The following is a 22,320-nucleotide window of genomic DNA, read 5'->3' as shown; positions in this document are numbered from 1 at the left end:
TCCTTACTTTGGCTTTTATACAGGCTATAGTAGTGTATCCCGATTGGTTATACTATACCATGTGATGTGCTAGCTGTCATACATTATGATGAAACCGGAGATCCCACGAGTATTCCCTTGCTTTTGCAATCTTCTGTAATGTGTAAAATGGCTGCATCCATTGTTTGCTATTTACGCACATCGAATCACAAGTTGTTTCAATTCACCAGGTCCAGTGAATTCCTAAAGTTTGAATCGAATGTCATTTGCTTCTATTCCCTTCACTCAACTCAGTAACTTGCAAATCTACGTCACTTATGTCACATTTCTTGGCTACACCATATGTGCTTTAGACGAATATCCCTTTTACTTTCAATAAATAATTCAGGCCAATACTCTTTCTCTCTCTCTCAAGATAAGAAAAATGTTGAATAAGTTTAAAGTTTATTGAAGAAAAAAAAAAGAAGTGATTCATCCTGTGGCTTCAAGGTGCACCTTCAGCTTTTCTCGACAATATGTTCCACCACGATGACAAATTCCGACACCAAGGATGTCTAAACATTAACGCTCCTAGACAGGCCACAAGGGCAATAAAAATAAAGGGAAAAATAAATCTGATTACCCAAATTACCTCTTGTCTGGAAGCAAAGGACACCGTGCAGTACAAAAACATAAATGATAAAACACCACAATAAATTTTGCTTTAGAAAAGAGAAGTAGTCATGAAGAAATCACCAACACAAGTGGTTATACACATTCTGTACAGATGGAGGGTCATTGTTAGAGATTGGCGAACCCGAACCGTAAAGTTCGACGTCCGTACCGTACACCTACTGTTCGGGCACGGAAACCGAACACAGACTTCACCAGGCCCCCGAACACTGGATAGCGCAGCCAATACTGCTTCTGATTGGTGGTAAAATCATTACCGCCGGTCAGACAGCCGCTGTTCCCACACTGACAAATGACAGCGCGAGCCGGCAGCTGTGATCGAAGGTATAAACTTTCATTCACTGGCGTTGGCTGATGGGACTACTGCTCACATCAGCCTATGCCTGCTGCCATTAATGACAGTGAGAGCAGGAGCCGCTGATGGGAGTATTCATCAGCAAGTACCTGTGCTCTAAATAAATAATAGAAAAAAAAAAACAGCGTATGGGCCCCTGTATTTTTGATAACCAGCCAGGCAAAACTGACAGCTGGGAGCGGTATCCCTCAGCTGTAAGTTTCAGCAAGGCCGGTTATCAAGAATAGAGGGGTACCCATGCTGTTTTTAACTTAATGGGTGCGCCCATCTCTAGTCATTGTTCCTTAGTTAGAAAGGTTGAAAAAAGTCACACATCTTTAAAGTTCAGCTCTCAGCATCTCAGTCCTTTATCGAGTACTCGTGTGTCTTTATTTGTCCAGAAGCTATTGCTCCCGACTTCCCCTATACACATTAGGAGCGTACCTATAGAGGATACAAGGGTTACATTCACACCCGGGACTTGGAGCATAAGGTTCCCAAAAGACCAATACTGTTAAAGAACTGTGGAGCTCACAAACTTCAAGTTGGCGAAACATCTGACACCTCTGATGCTGGGGTCATCTTACCCATTGAAAATGAAAGAACCAGACTTTGAAATTCAGCATTTATTTTGGTGGTATAAATGACAAGATACCATTTTTTTGTACTACTTTTACACCATAGAAACACTTAAAAAAATATTTGTGGGTGAGCCATAATTATTACATTTTTGTGTGCGAGGGCATTTTTAAACAGGATGAATTAACATTTTTCATTAGTACTATTTTGGTGTATATATGGCTTTTTGATCCTTTTTTTATTTATTGTGGAGCCAGAGAGTGCTGGGGTGACAGAGGCAGCCTCCTCCACCTGCCAAGACGATACAATGCCTTGGTCGCTTTTGACACAGCATTTAAAGGGTTGAACTTCCAGGATGGAATCTTCAGTCCGCAGGGCTTTGTAATATAGTTGACCTGCCTCTTTAAATATTCGTTCCACTTGGGGCCCTCAGTTGGAAATTGCTGTAGTAAATAGTCCCTAGAATATTCTCCTAATGTTAATTGGAGAAATACTTTTAATTTCTGAACACATTTTCTGTGAACCAAGAAAACATTGTAACGATGATGATATGATGCATATTATCCTGTTTGCGTAATGAAAAGGAACTTGTATCATCCATTTCTCATTATCGTTTGTGTTTTGCATTTATACTAACTTTGTAAAATAATTGTCTCATATTGCTTATGCAGCAAACAACAGATTTTAGTATGAGCTGTGTTCTGTCATAATATGATTTGTTTTCTATAATACTGTTTATTGGACAACATCAATGATCGATGTCATTTCAACAACAAACTTTGCATGAGTTTGCGTGAGTAACTTATCAGATAAATATTTCTCCACTTATGAGCCACTTTGTCCTCCTCCAACCTACATAGCTCAGAAGCATGGAAGACATTGTATTGAGCAGTGTATCTGTGAATCCAGTTTTTGTCGTGATAAACACTTACTAGAAAGTAGCCCACTCTGTGTCTTTGTATGCCACTCTCTCTCACTTTTCACCCCCCCTTTCCTTTTATACTGCTATAATCTGACTCCTTAGGAAGCTGGCAGTCCTTCTAATTTTGACCACGATGGATTTTTGCAGTTTTTAAGTTTGAATGAATTCAAACTGCAAAAGCCATCTTGGTCAAAATTAGAAGACCTGCCAGCTGCTTCCTAAGGAGTCAGATTACCGCTGCCAATTGAAGTCTGTGGAAAGGGGAGGAGAAGGTAAAAAGTGAGGAGTGGCATAGAAACACACAAAGGATGTTGCTTTTCATGGCAAAAACTGGATTCACAGATACGCTGCTCAGTACTACTGTGCATTGTATTCCATGCTTCTAAGCATGTGCTACAGCTACATAGAGACAGGAGAGCAGTAATGTCTGTGTGTACTGTGTATGGGAGACATTATAGCAGCTAGTCTCCACCCACTAGCTCAGAGACAACTGAAGATTAGAGTTAGAGACTGCAAAGAGGAAATATTGTGAGAAATACACGATACAAGTTATATAATGTACATTATACAGCCTGCCTCAGGTTTACTGGTAAAACATTATGTTTGTAAGATAATTTGTGTACTTCTTTAGACTATTATTTTACATGGGGTTTTTTTGTTTCAGGCGGATAGAAAAATTCCAAGTCTTCTCTTTCAAACCCTTAGTTTTGCATGTCCAAGGACAGACTTGTTTCTTTCAAGTTTTTTCTAGTGTTCTTTGTAGGAGAAGAACGATTATCAGAATTTTTATTTCCAGGTTTACCCATTGCATTACTTTAAAAGAATCATTTCCTCATTCATTCGTGCTTATTAGTTATATTCCCCTCTCCTTCTCGTTTATAGGTGGACGCGGAGTCATTGTTGGGCCAATTCTGAGCGCTGCCGCCTCTGATATTTTTTGTGACAATGAGAACGGACCAAACTTTCTCTTTCAGAATAAAGGCGATGGGACGTTTGTTGATATGGCTGCTAGTGCAGGTAAGTAGCTGCTATTATTTTATTTCTGTAATTTTCTCCTACTTTTTAAGAATTTGCTTCCTACCTACCGCTGACCCTGATTTTACATACATTTCGTACCGTGGATCTCAATGGAAATCCTGTAATGCTTCATTTCACCTCTGGAGGCGCTGCAGAGGAATAGAGCACTTGTAACTTGGTACTTGGCCAACTATTACAAAGCTACTAACCATGGAGGGGGAATTAGGTACAATTCACACCAGACCTTAACTGACCAGGGAACGGTCCTGATGGTAAAGCCCATCTATTTTTCACCATCAGCAGCCGGTTTGCCATTTTTCTCTACTTCCTAAGCAGCCTGGATTTCTCGATAGAGCCTACCATATATTCACTTGTGCCATATTTCATATGCAAAAGTGCCAAAAAATCTGCAAATATGACATTGCCATCCATAATGAATCTTTAAGGCTATGTTCACACAATCCTTTTTTTGCTGCGGATTTTTCAGGTCCTGTTTCTGAAAATCCGCAGTGCAAAACCGCGGTGCTTTTGCAGTGCTGATTTTCCTGCGGATTCTTCTGCGGGTTTTCAACAGCACTTTCCTATTGGTGCATGTTGAAAACAGGAGCGGAATCCACAGAAAGAATAGACATGGTACTTCTTTTTTTCTGCAGGCAAATCCGCGCAGATTTGCCTGCGAAAAAAAGGATAGTGGGCACAGCGGTTTTTGTTTTCCATAGGGCAGTGATGGGCAACCTTTTGAGCTCGGTGTGTCAAAATTCGCCAAAAAACCGAGCATAACTTGGGTGGTGTGTCACCTTGATAAAAAAACATAATTTTGCGACATGTATAGTTTAAATAACAAATATGTATAATTAGAATTAACTTACCTGCTTAGTGACTTCTTTGTTCATCTGTCAGTTGGTTTCTTTTGTTGGTCTTGCTATTATTTAACTTGTGTGGGGTGCCGTGAACTAAGATAAGTGAGGGGGAGGGGGAATTCTTCCAGTGATGGCGAACCTGTGGCACTCCAGCTGTTGCAAAACTACAATTCCCATCATGTCTTCACAGCCAAAGCCTTTGCTTTGAATGGCCAGCCATGATGGGAATTGTAGTTTTGCAACAGCTGGACTGCCACAGGTTCGCCATCACTGATGCCTCCCTCTCACTTATCTCAGTAATGGCCAATGACACCCCACAGTTCACTGGATGATGGTTGCTGTAGTAGTCACAGGGCCTCCAGACAGCAATCACAGGGCCTGAGTCCAGACAGCTATCACAGGGCCTGAGTCCAGACAGCAATCACAGGGCCTGAGTCCAGACAGCTATCACAGGGCCTGAGTCCAGACAGCAATCACAGGGCCTGAGTCCAGACAGCAATCACAGGGCCTGAGTCCAGACAGCTATCACAGGGCCTGAGTCCAGACAGCTATCACAGGGCCTGAGTCCAGACAGCAATCACAGGGCCTGAGTCCAGACAGCTATCACAGGGCCTGAGTCCAGACAGCAATCACAGGGCCTGAGTCCAGACAGCAATCACAGGGCCTGAGTCCAGACAGCTATCACAGGGCCTGAGTCCAGACAGCAATCACAGGGCCTGAGTCCAGACAGCTATCACAGGGCCTGAGTCCAGACAGCAATCACAGGGCCTGAGTCCAGACAGCAATCACAGGGCCTGAGTCCAGACAGCTATCACAGGGCCTCCAGACAGCTATCTCCTCAGGCCTCAGAAGTGCAGCCTGGGACTTCTGGTCGGTGCAGCCTGGGACTTCTGGTCGGCGCAGCAGGGAGCAGCGCAATGTCACCCAAACAACACAGATCCGACGCAGAGGCCTGGGACTTCCGGGAGCTGCGCCTGGCCTACCGGAAGTCCCAGGCCTAGACGCTCTGCACCGGAGCTCTGTTGTTTGGACCCACAGACCTCCTGCATGGCATCCGATCCGATAAAAAATCGGATCGGATGCCATTGTTTACTTTAGCATTCCGATACCGCAAGTATCGGGTATCGGCCGATATTTGCTGTATCGGAATTCCGATACCGAGATCCGATACTTTTGTGGTATCGGTATCGAAACAACATTAATGTGTGTAAAATAAAGAATTAAAATAAAAAATATTGCTATACTCACCTCTCCGACGCAGCCTGGACGTCCGCGAGGGAACCGGCAGCGTTGTTTGCTTAAAAATCGCGGTTTTCCTTCCTTACTTGAAGTCCTGGCTTGTGATTGGTTGCGTGCCGCCCATGTGACCGAGACGCGACCAATCACAGCAAGCCATGACGTAATTTTAGGTCCTTCAGGATTTTAAAATTACGTTCCGGCGTTGTGATTGGTTGCGTGCGGTCACATGGGCGACGCAACCAATCACAACGCCGGAACGTAATTTTAAAATCCTGAAGGACCTAAAATTACGTCACGGCTTGCTGTGATTGGTCGCGTCTCGGTCACATGGGCGGCACGCAACCAATCACAAGCCGGGACTTCAAGTAAGGAAGGAAAACCGTGATTTTTAAGCAAACAACGCTGCCGGTTCCCTCGCGGACGTCCAGGCTGCGTCGGAGAGGTGAGTATAGCAATATTTTTTATTTTAATTCTTTATTTTACATATTAATATGGTTCCCAGGGCCTGAAGGAGAGTTTCCTCTCCTTCAGACCCTGGGAAAGAAGCAATTTCTATGGGGCCGCGGCCGGCGGCCGGCGTGTCACTGAAAATGACTACGCGTGTCATAGGTTCGCCATCACTGCCATAGGGTAACATTGTACTGTACCCTGCATGGAAAACGGCTGCGGATCCGCAGCCTCAAAACAGCTGCGGATCCGCAGCAAAAAAAGGATCGTGTGAACAAGCCCACACAGTGCCAAATATGCTGTTTTTATAAAAGTCCCAGCTATTGTGCGTGCATATGATACTTCTAGTGCATGTATTGTAGTGAAACGATAGTGCCAGGTATAGTAAATATATAAAAGTTCTAGCACAACTTCATGAATAATAGTGACATTTATAGTATATTGTGACAAAGTGCTGGAGGGGAGATATGTTTTACTACGCCTAATGGCATCCGTGATATAAAACTCAGAGTTTTTCCTCCAGCACACTAAGTGTTGTGAGGGTTTAGCTAAGTTGCATAATGTTCTGGGTTTTATGTGGACACCCATAGAGAAGGTGGGAGGATGTCCACCTTATCTCCCCCTGCAAAGCCGACACCGTCGTGTGCTGACAGGACCTGTGATCAGTCACATGGGGGGCAGCAGTGTTCAGTGTCTGGAGAGGAAGCACTCCAGGAAAGTGATTGTGCCCGTGTTGTATGTTAAAGTGCCTGAACCGTGGGCATTGCTAACCGTGAGCGGGCTGATTCCCGCTAGGAGAAGGACTGTGTTTTGTTTTGCGGTTTTGCCCAGAGGGCCGTGTTTATGCAGCGCCCCAGAGTCCTGGTCGTTGCAGTACTGTGGCTCCGCCACTATGGGGAGCTATGGTGCGTCCGATGGCACTGAAGGAGTTCATCTGATCAGGTATCACAGACACCAATACATTTCACAGCCGGGCCTCTGGGGGGAGCTAAGGGTGCTATTCATTAGGCCACTCCCCACCATAGTGGGTAAACTGGGGGTCAGGCAGGAAGTTAGATCAGAAAGCTGACTGGATTGGACGAAGCAACACCTAGTGGCAGAGGGTGTTGTGGAGGAAGAGACAGTAGGGTCTCTGTCAGGGGTGGGATCCTGACAGAGGCTTGGCATTGAAAAGAACGTAACGGGTCCGCGCCAGCTCCGGGAAGCGGCGGGACCCAAGAAAGGACTAGAAGCGAGATTGATTGTGCTGAGTGAGAAACGAGATCAAGCAATAGGAGAATTCCAGTAGGGGTCGTGCTGTAAGACCGTAGCAACACCCTACTGAGGCGCACTACCGGTGGCCGGAACGCCGAGGGAGTATTATAACATTCAGCTTCAAGCAATACTCTAAACAGCGGCAGGACAGTCAGTTTAAGGCGGGCTGTCTAACTCAAATCACCTATGAAGTCTTGGGAGGCAATTGCGGGAGAGGGGCGTCTCTAGGGTCCCGGAAGAACTCCAGGCCTATCCGACAAACGGGTGCCGTTCTAACTGTAACATCAGGAAGGGACGGAAGATTAGAAGAACATCATTTAATCGAGTTGTGAGGGAACTTAAGAAACAGACACAACAGTTGTGGGGTACTTTCCGTAAGCACAGCAGGGAAGGACTACAACACATAGCGCTAAGAAGGAAGGCACCGATTTCCACCTGTGAAGTGAACTCTGGAGGTGCCATTGGACCGGCCGGACTTGCGCAGCCTGGTGAACCGTATTCTGGACTGAGGACTCAGAGATCTCCAGTAAAGAGGTAAAGAGACTGCAACCTGGTGTCCTCGTTATTTACCGCGACCTGCACCCCACAACTGCACCGTTACTACCACCTACATTTATTACTGTACGCCCCTCAGCAGGGTCACGGACCGGGCCTAGCCACCGTGACAACCCCAGAGCAGAGACTCACAGGCCCGGTACCGGGTACCCCTCGGCCCTGCGGCAGTGGGGGCGCTACATTTATTTTTCCTGGCTTGGTTTATGCTGCCTTTAATAAACCAAGCACGTTCTTAAAGAGACCGTATTCTGTTTCTATCTCTGTGTTCAGCCGAGTGATCCGCTCTACCGCAATATACAGTCTAATAATTCTAGTCATAGGGCATATATAACAGTACCAGACATAGTGTATATATAACAGTACCAGACATAGTGTATATATAACAGTACCAGACATAGGGCATATAACAGTACATGGCATAGGGCATATATAACAGTACCTGACATAGGGCATATATAACAGTACCAGACATAGTATATTTATAACAGTACTAGACATAGGCTATATATAACAGTACCAGACATAGTGTATATATAACAGTACTAGACATAGGCTATATATAACAGTACTAGACATAGGCTATATATAACAGTAGCAGACATAGGGCATATATAACAGTACCAGACATAGTGTATATATAACAGTACCAACAATAGTGGATTTATAATTGTGGCTGTTAAAGTGTATATACTGTGTGATAGTAACAGCTAAAGTGTATGCATAGTAGTGTAACAGTGCTAGTTACAGTGTATATACTGTATCATATTGTCAGGGAGAGACTAGGTGAGCGAGAACTAATAACCCGGGCCCCTGCAATTTCCCTCAGACTAGGGAAATCCTGACTGACCCTCTACCTGGAGTTTACACTGATGGTGTGCATGTCCAGGCCTCGAACCTCACCCTGTCTCCTGAGCTCAGTCCTAGGCTGAAACCTCCGCACACCACCCAGTGAAGAGGTAATACTTACACAGTAAGCACAGACAAGGATAAAGGAAAATATACACCACGCCGCAGACACTCAGGAATACACTATAAATGAGCAGGGCAAAATAAACACAAATATAGGAAGGAGTAAATAAGACAAAGGAAAATACACCACCAGCAACGAATCTCCAACCACCAGCTCTCCTCACCAGACCGAGATAACAACGCACAAGACAGAAGCTATAATCGGCGACGCCCAATGATCAGGAGAACTATTTAAAGGCAATGGGATTGGCCCAGCTTCCAATCCGAGGATTAGGTAAATTAACCCCGGAACAGCTAGATAAAATCTAGCAGACGCCAATGAGCAAATAGTGGTCAAAAGCGGAATTACTGCTGTCTGTCGGATGACCTGGTCTGAACAGCGTCTGACATGACAGTACCCCGCCTTCTACGATGGACCCTAGGGCCCTCACGGCTAATAGGACCCGGCTTGTCCGGATGACGGCGGTGAAACAACCAGACCAGCCGGTCAGCATGAACGTCCGAGGCTGGTACCCAGGACCTCTCCTCAGGGCCATAACCACGCCAGTGAACCAAGTACTGTAAAGTGCGACGCACTACACGAGAGTCAACCACCTTGGAGACTTCAAACTCCAAATTACCATCCACCAAGACTGGAGGTGGCATAGGCGCCGCGTCCACAGAACCCACCACCTTCTTTAGAAGAGACCTGTGGAACACGTTGTGTATCTTATACACCGTAGGGAGCTCCAATCGGTACGCAACTGGGTTAATGATGGCGGTGACCCTAAATGGACCAATAAACCGTGGACCCAATTTAAGGGACGCTATTTTGAGTCTTATGTTTTTTGTGGATAACCACACCCAGTCATCCACACTCAGGTCCGGACCTGGCACACGCCTACTCTCAGCCACACGTTTGTACCTAGCACCCACACTCAACAGGCGCTGTTTAACTCTCCTCCAGACTGATGACAATTGTGTTCCTAACTGGTCCTCCTCCGGAACGCCGGAAGAGCCCCTCTGACTCAAGGTACAAAATTGAGGATGTAGCCCATAAACACAAAAAAAAACAGAGACTCCCCAGACGACTCCTGGCGGTGATTATTGATGGCAAACTCAGACAAAGGAAGAAAGGTAGACCACTCCTCCTGATTATCAGAGACAAAGCAGCATAAGTACTGTTCCAAATTTTGGTTCATACGCTCATTCTGACCATTTGACTCTGGATGAAACGCTGAAGAATGAGATAACTTGATTCCCAGCCGTGAGCAAAACGCTCTCCAAAATTTTGCCACAAACTGAGACCCCCTATCAGACACGATGTCAGATGGAACCCCATGAAGTCTGACCACCTCCTGCACAAATACTTGAGCCAGAGTCTTAGCGTTAGGCAACGCAGGCAAAGACACAAAGTGCGACATTTTAGAAAACCGATCAACAATCACCAAGATGACCGTGTTTCCAGCTGAGGAGGGCAAATCAGTGATGAAATCCATGGAGATTTCCGTCCATGGCTTACTAGGTACCTCAAGAGGAAGTAGTGTGCCAACAGGACGGGAGCGAGGCTTCTTAGCCCTAGCGCACGTGGTACAAGCTGACACGTATGAGACCACGTCCTGTCAGATCTTGGGCCACCAAAACCGACGTGACACCAACTCCAAGGTACCTCTAACCCCTGGGTGACCAGCCAGGACAGTATCATGATGCTCCGCCAAAACCTTTAGGCGGAGATGAAGCGGTACAAAAGATTTGTTGACAGGAAGCTCAGATGGTACCTCCTCCTGACCCTCGGCAATCTCAGCCTCAACCTCGGTAGTGAGAGCCGAAACCAAAACACCCTTTTGGAGGATGGGTACTGGATCCTCCCGAGGTTCTCCCCCCGGAAAACACCTGGACAGAGCATCCGCCTTAGTGTTTTTAGACCCCGGTCTATAAGTGACCACAAAATTGAACCGCGTAAAAAACAATGCCCAGCGAGCCTGCCTGGGGGACAGACGCTTGGCTGACTCCAAATACAGCAGATTCTTATGATGATCGGTAATAACAGTAACCTGATGAACCGACCCCTCCAAGAAGTGTCGCCATTCCTCAAAGGCCAACTTAATTGCCAACAACTCCCTGTTGCCGATATCGTAGTTACGTTCGGCGGACGACAGTTTCTTGGAGAAATAGGCGCACGGACGTAAACCACTCAAAGATGAGCCTTGAGATAGTACCGCCCCCACACCTACCTCAGACGCATCGACTTCCACAACAAAGGGTTTAGATACGTCTGGCTGCACAAGAATGGGGGCTGAAACAAAACTGTTCTTAAGAAATTCAAATGCGCGCACAGCAACCTCAGGCCAAACGGAGAAATTGGTACCCTTTTTAGTCATGTCAGTTAGCGGTTTAGCAATGATGGAAAAATCCTTGATAAATTTCCTATAGTAGTTAGAAAACCCAAGGAACCGCTGAAGTGCTTTCAGGTTATCAGGCCGTTCCCAATGCAGCACCGCCTGCACCTTAGCGGCGTCCATTTTAAACCCAGAAGCAGACACAATATAACCCAAGAAAGGCAACTCTTGAACAGAAAATACACATTTCTCAAGTTTAGCATACAGCTTATTCTCTCTGAGAAGTTGTAACACCTGCCTGACATGATCTAAATGAGCATCACGGTCGCAAGAATATATGAGAATGTCATCTAGGTACACGATAACGAATTTCCCCAAAACATGCGAGAACACATCATTGATGAAATGTTGGAACACTGCAGGTGCGTTAGTCAACCCAAACGGCATCACCAAATTTTCAAAATGACCCTCAGGGGTATTAAAAGCCGTCTTCCACTCATCACCTTGACGGACTGTTATGAGGTTGTACGCCCCTCTGAGGTCAAGCCTTGTAAACCACTTAGTACCTGCCACCTGGTTGAACAAATCTGGTATCAGAGGCATAGGGTATGGATCACGAACCGTAATCTGGTTCAACTCCCTGAAATCCAAACACGGGAGTAATCCGCCATCTTTCTTCTTCACGAAGAAGAACCCTGCTGCCACAGGCGAGGATGAAGGCCTGATGTGCCCTTTGCTCAAGCTTTCAGCAATGTTTTCTTTTAACGCTTGTCTCTCCGGACCGGAGATGTTAAACATCCTTGCTTTAGGCAATTTGGCCCCTGGTTTAAACCTGATAGAACAGTCATAAGGACGATGTGGCGGCAACTCTGAACAACCCTTCTCAGAGAACACATCCACAAAATCCTGAAGTGACTCCGGAACGCTTGAAGTCACCACAGCCACACATGTGGCCAGGCAATTCTCCTGGCAGAACTCGCTCCACTGAATTATGTCCTGAGTTTTCCAGTCAATTACCGGGTTGTGCATAGACAACCATGGAAAACCCAAAACCACCTGAGCAGGAAGATTCCTGAGCACCTTACATGTAACCCGCTCGGAATGTAGAACTCCAATGTGGAGTTTCACCTCAGCCACAAATTCAGTTATCTCCCCCTGAGAGAGAGGAGCAGCATTGATGGTGACCACGCGGATAGGATGAGACAGTTTTTCAATCCTAAAACCTGCTGTGCGCGCAAACTCCTCATCAATGAGATTTGTGGCTGAACCACTATCCACAAAAACAGTAATTGGCAGCTCACTGCCAGCAACAAAAACCTTAGCAGGGAGCATGCACTGAGAATCCACCATGGAGGATATACATAAGCTCAGACTGGTCTCCTCCACACCCTCTGAGCTTAGAAGTTTTCCGCCGTTGTGTTTTTCTTAGGCAGCAGAGGACAGATGTTAATAAAATGACCAGTTTTACCACAGTAAAACAGGCTCCCTGCTTCCTGAGCTCAGGGGCTCAATGCTTGACATGTGACACCCCTGCGATTTGCATAGGCTCCGTGGGCTCACCTGCAGCAACCTCACGTGAACCTAAACCCTCTCCCATAGGCGGTGTCTCATGCTCCCCCTGACGCAAACGGCGATCAATGCGGACAACCAGACTCATGGCGGAATCTAGAGAAGCAGGAGTCTCGTACATCAGAAGGGCTTTTTTAACTTTTCCAGAAACCCCATGTATAAACTGACTCCGCAATGCTGGATCATTCCATTGTGTATCGATCGCCCAGCGACGAAATTCAGAACAGTAATCCTCTGCAACTTGCTCCCCCTGGCGAATAGAGCGTATCTTAGATTCTGCTAGAGCCATTCTGTCAGGTTCATCGTAGATTTTTCCAAGAGAGGAAAAAAAACTCTCCACAGAGTCAAATGCAGCTGAATCAGATGGCAAAGAAAACGCCCATGCTTGGGGATCCCCACTTAACAATGACAACACCAGGCCCACACGCTGAGCCTCATTACCCGAAGATATCGGGCGCATACGGAAATATAGTTTGCAAGCTTCACGAAAAGAAACAAATTCACTGCATTCCCCAGCAAATTTTTCAGGCAAAGGAAATTTAGGCTCAGAAACTCTTCCTGTCACTCCAGCTTGCACATTAGACACTGCTAGTCCCTGTTGCTGTACTGCCCCCCTCAACTCCGTGACCTGTAGGGACAGCGCCTCCAACTGGTGGGTTATGGAAGTCATGGGATCCATGACAAAACACAAAAAAGAAAAGAAACCCCTTTTTTTGTGTTGTTGGGCCGATTATAATGTCAGGGAGAGACTAGGTGAGCGAGAGCTAATAACCCGGGCCCCTGCAATTTCCCTCAGACTAGGGAAATCCTGACTGACCCTCTACCTGGAGTTTACACTGATGGTGTGCATGTCCAGGCCTCGAACCTCACCCTGTCTCCTGAGCTCAGCCCTAGGCTGAAACTTCCGCCCACCACCCAGTGAAGAGGTAATACTCCAATACCCACAGTAAGCACAGACAAGGATAAAGGAAAATATACACCACGCCGCAGACACTCAGGAATACACTATAAATGTGCAGGGCAAAATAAATACAAATATTAGAAGGAGTAAATAAGACAAAGGAAAATACACCACCAGCAATGAATCTCCAACCACCAGCTCTCCACTCCAGACCGAGATAACAACGCACAAGACAGAAGCTATAATCGGCGACGCCCAATGATCAGGAGAACTATTTAAAGGCAATGGGAATGGCCCAGCTTCCAATCCGAGGATTAGGTGAATTAACCCCGGAACAGCTAGATAAAATCTATCAGTCAAGTAAAAAAGGCAGCACACTGCAGCGCTAAGACATGCAACCATGAAACATGAAAACTGAACTGCAATACTGCACTAGAAATATGAAAAATGAGAGCGTTTAGCGCATAAAAATGGCCAATAGGGCTATCAGGTACACATAAAATTGGCCATTTTTATGCGCTAAACGCTCTCATTTTTCATATTTCTAGTGCAGTATTGCAGTTCAGTTTTCATGTTTCATGTTTGCATGTCTTAGCGCTGCAGTGTGCTGCCTTTTTTACTTGACTGTATATGAGTTGGTTACTCTAGGTTCAGCACCTGTTCACACTTAGTCTATGTATGGATGTGACGGTCAGTTTTTTCAAATAAAAGATAAAATCTAGCAGAAGCCAATGAGAAAATAGTGGAAAAAAGCGGAATTACCGCTGTCTGTCGGACGACCTGGTCTGAACAGCGTCCGACATGACACATAGTATCAGATATAGTGCATATATAATTGTGGCAGGTACAATGTATATACTGCAATATAGTACCAGCCATAGTATATATGTATATATATATATATATATATATATATACTGTATAATTGATTAAGGGTCACTTCTGTCTGTCTGTCTGTCCTTCTGTCTGTCTGTCACGGATATTCATTGGTCGCGGTCTCTGTCTGTCATGGAAATCCAAGTCGATTATTGGTTGCGGCAAAACGGCCACGACCAATCAGCGACGGGCACTGTCCGGCGGCAAAATGGCCGCTCCTTACTCCCCGCAGTCAGTGTCCGCTCCATACTCCCCTCCACTCAGAGCTCACACAGGGTTAATGGCAGCGGTAACGGACCGCGTTATGCCGCGGGTAACGCACTCCGTTACCGCTGCTATTAACCCTGTGTGACCAACTTTTTACTATTGATGCTGCCTATGCGGCATCAATAGTAAAAAGATCTAATGTTAAAAATAATTAAAAAAATAAAAAATCGTTATATACTCACTGTCCGTCGGCCCCTCGGATCCAGAACCGGCATTTCCCGCTCCTCGCGACGCTCCGGTGACCGCTCCATGCACTGCGGTCTCGCGAGATGATGACGTAGCGGTCTCGCGAGACCCCTATGTCATCATCTCGCAAGACCGCAATGCACTCTTGGGACCGGAGTGCGCGAGGAGTGTCGGTAACCGCTTTGCCTGCATCCGGGGGCCAACGGAGGGTGAGTATATAACTATTTTTTATTTTAATTCTTTTTTTTAATAGGGATATGATGCCCAGATTGCTATATACTGCGGGGGCTGTGCAATATACTACGTGGGCTGTGCTATATACTGCGTGGCTGTGCAATATACTACATGAGCTGGGCAATATATTACGTGGCTGTGCAATATACTATGTGGGCTGTGCAATATACTACGTGGCTGTGCAATATACTACGTGGGCTGTGCTATATACTGCGTGGGCTGTGCCATATACTGCGTGGGCTGTGCAATATACTACGTGGGCTGTGCAATATACTGCGTGGGCTGTGCAATATACTACGTGGGCTGTGCAATGTACTACGTGGGCTGTGCAATGTACTACATGGGCTGTGCAATATACTGCGTGGGCTGTGCAATATACTATGTGGGCTGTGCAATATACTACATGGCTGTGCAATATACTACGTGGCTGTGCAATATACTACGTGACTGGGCAATATACTACGTGGGCTGGGCAATATATTACGTGGCTGTGCAATATACTACGTGGGCTGTGCAATATACTACATGGCTGTGCAATATACTACGTGGGCTGTGCTATATACTGCGTGGGCTGTGCTATATACTGCGTGGGCTGTGCAATATACTACGTGGGCTATGCTATATACTGCAGGGGCTGTGCAATATTCTACGTGGGCTGCGCAATATACTACGTGGGCTGTGCAATGTACTACATGGGCTGTGCAATGTACTACGTGGGCTGTGCAGTACACTGTGTGGGCTGTGCACAATATACTACATGGGCTGTGCAATATACTACGTGGGCTGTGCAATATACTACGTGGGCAGTGCAGTGTACTATGTGGGCTGTGCAATGTACTACATGGGCTGTGCAATATACTGCGTGGGCTGTGCTATATACTACGTGGGCTGTGTTATACACTACATGGGCTGTGCTATACACTACGTGGCCTGTGTTATACACTACGTGGCCTGTGTTATACACTACGTGGGCAGTGTTATACACTATGTGGGCTGTGTTATACACTACGTGGGCTGTGTTATACACTACGTGGGCTGTGTTATATAATGCATGCGTGGGCTGTTATATACTACGTGAGCTGTGTTATATGCTACGTGGGCTGTTATAAACTATGTGGCTGTGTTATATGCTATGTGGGCTGTTATATACTACGTGGCTGTGCTATATACTCTGTGGGCTGTGTTATATACTACGTGGCTGTGCTATATACTCCATGGGCTGTGCTATATACTCCGAGGGCTGTGCTATATACTATGTGGCTGTGCTATATACTACGTGGCTGTGAAATATACTACGTGGCTGTGCTATATACTACGTGGGCTGTTATATACTACATGGCCAGCCACGAACAATCAGCGACAGGCGCAGTCTGGCTGCGAATTGGCGCTGGATTTGAACCACGCTTCGCTAATTCGTCACGGCCGGCCGAATCCAGTGTATTCAATGTATTATTCTAAAATCTTCATAAATAAACTACATACATATTCTAGAATACCCGATGCGTTAGAATCGGGCTACCAGCTAGTATATATATATACATATATATATACAGTATATATAATAGTGCCGATAAGTGTATAGCATATAGTGTATAGTACCAACTATAGTGCATGTATGATAGTGCCAGTTGCAGTATACTGTATCATAGTACCAGCCATAGTGCATATATAATTGTCTGTTGCAGTGTATATACTGTATGATAGCGCGAGCCATGGTGATTAGATAACAGTACCAGTTACGGTACATATACTGTATTACAGAGCCAGTCATAGTATGGTGCTAATTATAGAGCTTAATGAATATAATATATAGTGTCTATTTTTCTGCTTTTTAATAGTGCCCGTAGTGTTTTTAATGCGTATCTATGGTCGTTAGTTCTAATATGACTTTCACAGTATGAACATTACTACAGATTTTGCAGTTTTGCACATTCAGCAATCTCCTATCCCACCAGTTCTTTTCTCTCTGTTAAATGGTGTTTATTTTACATTTATGAGCCGCTAAGTACTCTCTGTTTGATTTGGCTTTGTGACCGCCAGGAAAACTTCCTCATTGTAAATTTATGCTAATACATTAATAGACAAAGAGCAGAGGTCTGTAATAAAAGGGTGTATGAGTAATGTAGACCTTAGGCTTGTAACATTGTAATATTATGTAAGTGTCTAATGAATAGGGCCATATAATATTGCCATATTATAATATACAGGTGTCTTAGAAGGGAGTAGTGCTGTAAATATTCATGTTTGCATCTGTTAGGGTCCAAATGAAGGCCAAGAGTGATCGTTTTAGATTTGTCCTATCTTACATAAATTATAAATTATGCCATTTTTACAGTATACTTTTTTATGACTGACCATTTTATGCATGCTGTTGATGAAAGAAAATATCTATAGTTTCTAGAGATGAGCTAATCAATTTGATTCAAATTTAATTTGTGTCGATTTTAAACAATTGGTGATACAATTTACTCAAATCACTTAAAAGCAAAAGTTTCAAATGGAGGAAGAACAGCAAATTCTACATGTTAATCACCACCATCGGGCTGTTGGGGAACCTCAAGGTCACTGTTACAGGCAGCACAATGTGGCTGGGGGAAGGATAAGCAGAAGCAGGTGGATGTGGAGGGGAATATTGATATTCCAGGCATGGCCAGGAACATGGCTGGCAGTCAGGGTGAAATAGATGACGACCACGATGGTGGCCATGACGACCAACTGTTGCAGCAGTGTTCAGAATGTGAACCAACAGGACCCTCCATCCATCTGATGTGAATCACAAGCTAAATGCTCAATTCATTTTGGGATGGAAGGGGTGTCATTGGTATCAGAAAAAAATGACTAGTGGAGAGTCATTATTTTAGACTATCACTATAAAAGAAAAATGAGGGGATTTTCCTTTGGTGTGTTCCCTGCTTGGTGAGGCTTTCACCAAGCAAATGCCTACTGAATGCACATATACTACATGCCACAGTGCCGAGCTGATACACTTCAGCACACAGACATGCACTATCTCAACAGCCAGGTTCAAATGAACACTAACACCATGGACATTTTGGTCAGCAGATTAGATCAGTAGCAAGAACTGGCCAAGTTTCCATTGGCATACTGTCATGTCGAGCCTCCAGTGTACTCTCAGAGAGGGAATTCGGGGCATATGATGGCTTTGTCACATGCAAGCAAACCAGATTTTTTTTCTGCAAGCGTGAAAAACCTAGCATTTCTCAAAAATAATGAGGTATGGTTTGGTGCCCATTTTCATTCACTTAAGGCTCATGCCATAGCTTGTGCCTGCCTGTTCATTGTGTTCCGTTGTCTCCAGTGTCGATGCCTTTAGTCCAGCCGGGCATTTCCTGCCTATAGGAAAAGAAAGAGCTAGAACCTGCTGCATGGAATAAAAGTTTTGAATTTTTTTTCGATAATATTAGATTCTAATCTAAAGTAACGTCCAATTGTATCAATGAACAAAACACCAATGCGTTTTTGTTGCATATAACCTTCAATCGTGGTCCATAAGGGGAGTTATTTCCAGATGAACTATGGGACCGCAAAGGGCCCATATTCTGTTCTTGCACAAATGTCCTCTTCTGTTTGTGTCTGCCACTGAGCTATGCTGTAGTGCTGATGGGAACCCAACCCTATACAGGTTAAATGAAACTAAAACTTCACCCAAAAGTGATAATTTTTGTACAGCTTTTTAAGATGCCATTGCCTTTTCACTTTCAAAACAGCAAACCTGTTGCTGCTCCATTAAAAAGGAATATTTTTGGGAAAACTTCTTAAATAGTTATAGCTTAATTTATCAAACAACAAACCTCTTGTTACTTCCCAAACAGGGATAATTTTTGGACCACAGCTTGTCAAAAAGCCGTGATTTCTTCTGTGTTCACCAAGTGTGTATAAACACCAGTACGACAGTCACCTGTCTCCTAAAACGGATCATTTTTTATGTTTCAAAAAGCCTGAAAAGTCTGTCAGTGCAATATGTTATAAAACAGACTGTTAGTAAGTACTAGTTACCATCCATTTACACATATATATTCAGGTAGCCTTGGACATTACTAAGTTTGTATTTGAGTTAAAGAACCTGAAAAGGGTTCAATACAGGAGACCTCAGAGTGCTACACACAACTTCAGTATTTGTGATGCACTACAAATTGAATAAAAAAAAAAAACATTAGACAAACCTGACAAATTTGAATTTTAAGGGATTTGCTCATCTCTAGTATTTACATAATCAAACCTACCTGTCATTTCTGGTGATATTTCAGAATATTTTTTTTTTTTTTAGGAATAATACTATTACTTGCCATTATATAACTTATATACTCCATTTTCACCAGTTTTCCAGTCTGCAGACTCTATCTCTGATTTTTAGTCGTCTCTGAGCTGGTGGGAGGTGACTAGGTGCTATAATGTCTCCCATACACAGCGCAAACAGACATGAGGGATTCCAGCTCTTCTGTCTCCATGTAGTACATGTTCAGCAGCATGGAGGACGTTATACTTCAGTACCGAGCAACATAGCTGAAAATTCAGGACTGTTATGAGACAGAATCCTTACTAGAAAACACCAGCATGGTCTGACGTCCTCTCTTTCATTTTGCTACTTCCATCGGCATAGACTTCAACAGACAGCTGTAATCTGATCTCTCAGTGAGCAGACAATTTGTCTCGTTTTGACCAAGATGGATTTTTTCAGTTTTTGGAAGTAACCGATGAGTCAAAGTGGCAGGATAAGGAGAGGTAAATCATATGTGTATAAAGAAGACTATTTCTCTGTTAAACTGTATTAAAAAGTTTCTTATATTTTCTTACACTATTGATTTATGCAAAGTTTGCTGAAACAACAGTGACCTTCTGTAATTGAAAATCTGCTTTGATTATGTCCAGCTCACATAGCTCTGGTAGTGCGCCTGTCTATTCTAGACTTCAGGCCAGGTTTTTAACATTCATTGAAAGATAGAGGTTTTGAAAAGAGTCAAAAATTTAAACAAAAATTGTGTTAGAACTTTAATTATGAGCATTGAGTTGACGGGACACTACCCGCGTCACATTTATTTATCGTGCTGTTGCCAGCCTGTGATCCACTATAACAGACCAATTGTGTGAAACATATGCAAAATATTTTTGTATTTTATTTTGCTTGGTTTAGTTCAGCTGTAATTGTTGTTCTTTAGTAAACCTGGAGACCTTACCGGAAAACTGGAAATATAATAGCCCTAAATGGTGTTGTGATTCCAAATTGTTAAACTCGATTTTGGTGTAATTTTCTGTTTCTTTATAAATGTCCCTATTTTATTTGACATTTCATAAATTACAGACATTTTACATAAAGCATATAAATGCTAAATGGGATATTTATTAAATTGTGCATTTCACCACTGAACTACAGGATATGAAAATGCAGTAGCTTACAGTGAGTATGGAAAGTATTCAGACCCCTTTAAATTTTTCACTCTTTGTTTCATTGCAGCCATTTGGTAAATTCAAAAAAGTTCATTTTTTTTCTCATTAATGTACACTCTGCACCCCATCTTGACTGAAAAAAAGCAGAAATGTAGAAATTTTTGCAAATTTATTAAAAAAGAAAAACTGAAATATCACATGGTCATAAGTAGTGATGAGCGAGTGTGCTTGTTAATCGAGATTTCCGAGCATGCTCGGGTTTTCTCCGAGTATCTTGGGCATGCTCGTAATTATGTTTGTGCCACCGAAGCTGCATGATTTGCAGCTGCTAGACAGCCTGAATACATGTGGGGATTCCCTAGCAAACAGGCAATCCCTGCATGTGTTCAGGTTGCCTCGAGGTGACATCAGTGTGGTGAAAGGAGTTCACCGCGAGGCACTGAGCTGAGCAAGAACACACAGCTCAGTGTGATTGCTGGATGGCAGGCTGTATAGTCGCATCATGCATCAATGCAGCCTGCCATCTAGATATAACAGAGCTAGACCCGTCGCAGGAGAAAGAGATTATTATCTTTTCGGCAGACAAGTGAGGAATATAGTTGTTTATTATTTCAAATCTGTTACAGGAGACATTGGCTTCAGTGGATTGGGCATTGAGGCGAGTATAGCTGGTTTGGTTTAATTTAGATTCATTAAAGGAGTCTGTGTCATTATTTCAATTAAAGGTCTTTATTCTGGGTGTGCGTTTTTTAATACACTATCACTATGGGGTTAGTATGGGGGCAGCTTTATAAAGTACATGGGTGTGTAAAAATAGGAAGGCACTCTCATGGTCCAAGTGAGGTGTAATTTTTTTTATCATACCCATTCACTTGCACTGGCGAATCTCGTCCGAGATACAAGGACTATCGCAACATGCTGCGATTTTTTTCGCATTCCAATTTAAGAAAAAAAAAAAAACGCAGATGAGCAGGGACTCATAGATTAACATTGGTCAGAGTGCAATCCAATTGGAGTTCTGGAACTTCACATATCACCATAAGTGTAAATGTATGGCATATGGACCCATATATCATTTTTAAATGGGCTAAGTCTGTTTGAGGGGACGTAAAAAAAATTGGGTTCTTGTGGAAGAACCTGGTTATGGCACCCTATATGAAGCTGTATTAGAGCTTATGAACATTAAAGAATGGGCTTGACTGGGAAGTCCATCCTCTATGATGTCCATCTTCTCTAATTGGGAACGGGTTGTCCTGACGGGAACACCTTTTCTCACAATGCCATAATAAGACATTGTATATTGGGTTTCCTGCAACTTTTATTTGCATTGCAGACTTATCTCCATCCTGATAAAGATGCAATTTGTGTCAAATTTCCCATTCGAAGCCACATTATGCAACAAATGAGTTTGAGTGATAAACCTGCGTAAATGTCATGTTTCGTTATATGTTGCGGCGCTTACAATTAGGCAAATGTACGCTCCAATTAAACAAACTGTTATTTCTGAAACCAATCTATTAGCGAGGACGCTGGCTGAGGTTGATCTTCTCCTTTCCTTTTTTTCTACCACCTGTAAATCCGTGGGAGAAGAGGCTTGTAGTTCTCAAAGCTATTAGGGAAGGTGGAGAGTTCAGAGCCGGCGAGCTATAAAAGCAAATTACAATAGCAATATGGAATTCAAAATGACTAATCATCTTTTATGGCACAAACAGAGCCATCAAATCGAATATAAAGAC

General features: G+C 44.0%; 1 protein-coding gene across 8 annotated transcripts in view; it reads left to right on the top strand.

The window, feature by feature from the left end:
* The window catches only part of CRTAC1 (cartilage acidic protein 1), a 526,287-nt gene that overhangs the window by 359,335 nt on the left and 144,632 nt on the right, over window positions 1–22,320 (top strand). For all 8 annotated transcript variants that reach the window (XM_077258322.1, XM_077258318.1, XM_077258320.1 and 5 more), the window contains exon 6: window positions 3,369–3,503. In XM_077258322.1, the coding sequence (XP_077114437.1) occupies window positions 3,369–3,503 (135 nt within the window). The remainder of the gene's footprint in view (window positions 1–3,368; window positions 3,504–22,320) is intronic.

This window comes from Ranitomeya variabilis, chromosome 4 (genome assembly GCF_051348905.1).
Source record: "Ranitomeya variabilis isolate aRanVar5 chromosome 4, aRanVar5.hap1, whole genome shotgun sequence".
Taxonomy (NCBI): Eukaryota; Metazoa; Chordata; class Amphibia; order Anura; family Dendrobatidae; genus Ranitomeya; species Ranitomeya variabilis.
Note: the sequence above shows the minus strand (reverse complement) of the source record. Positions and strands in the feature narration are given on the sequence as shown.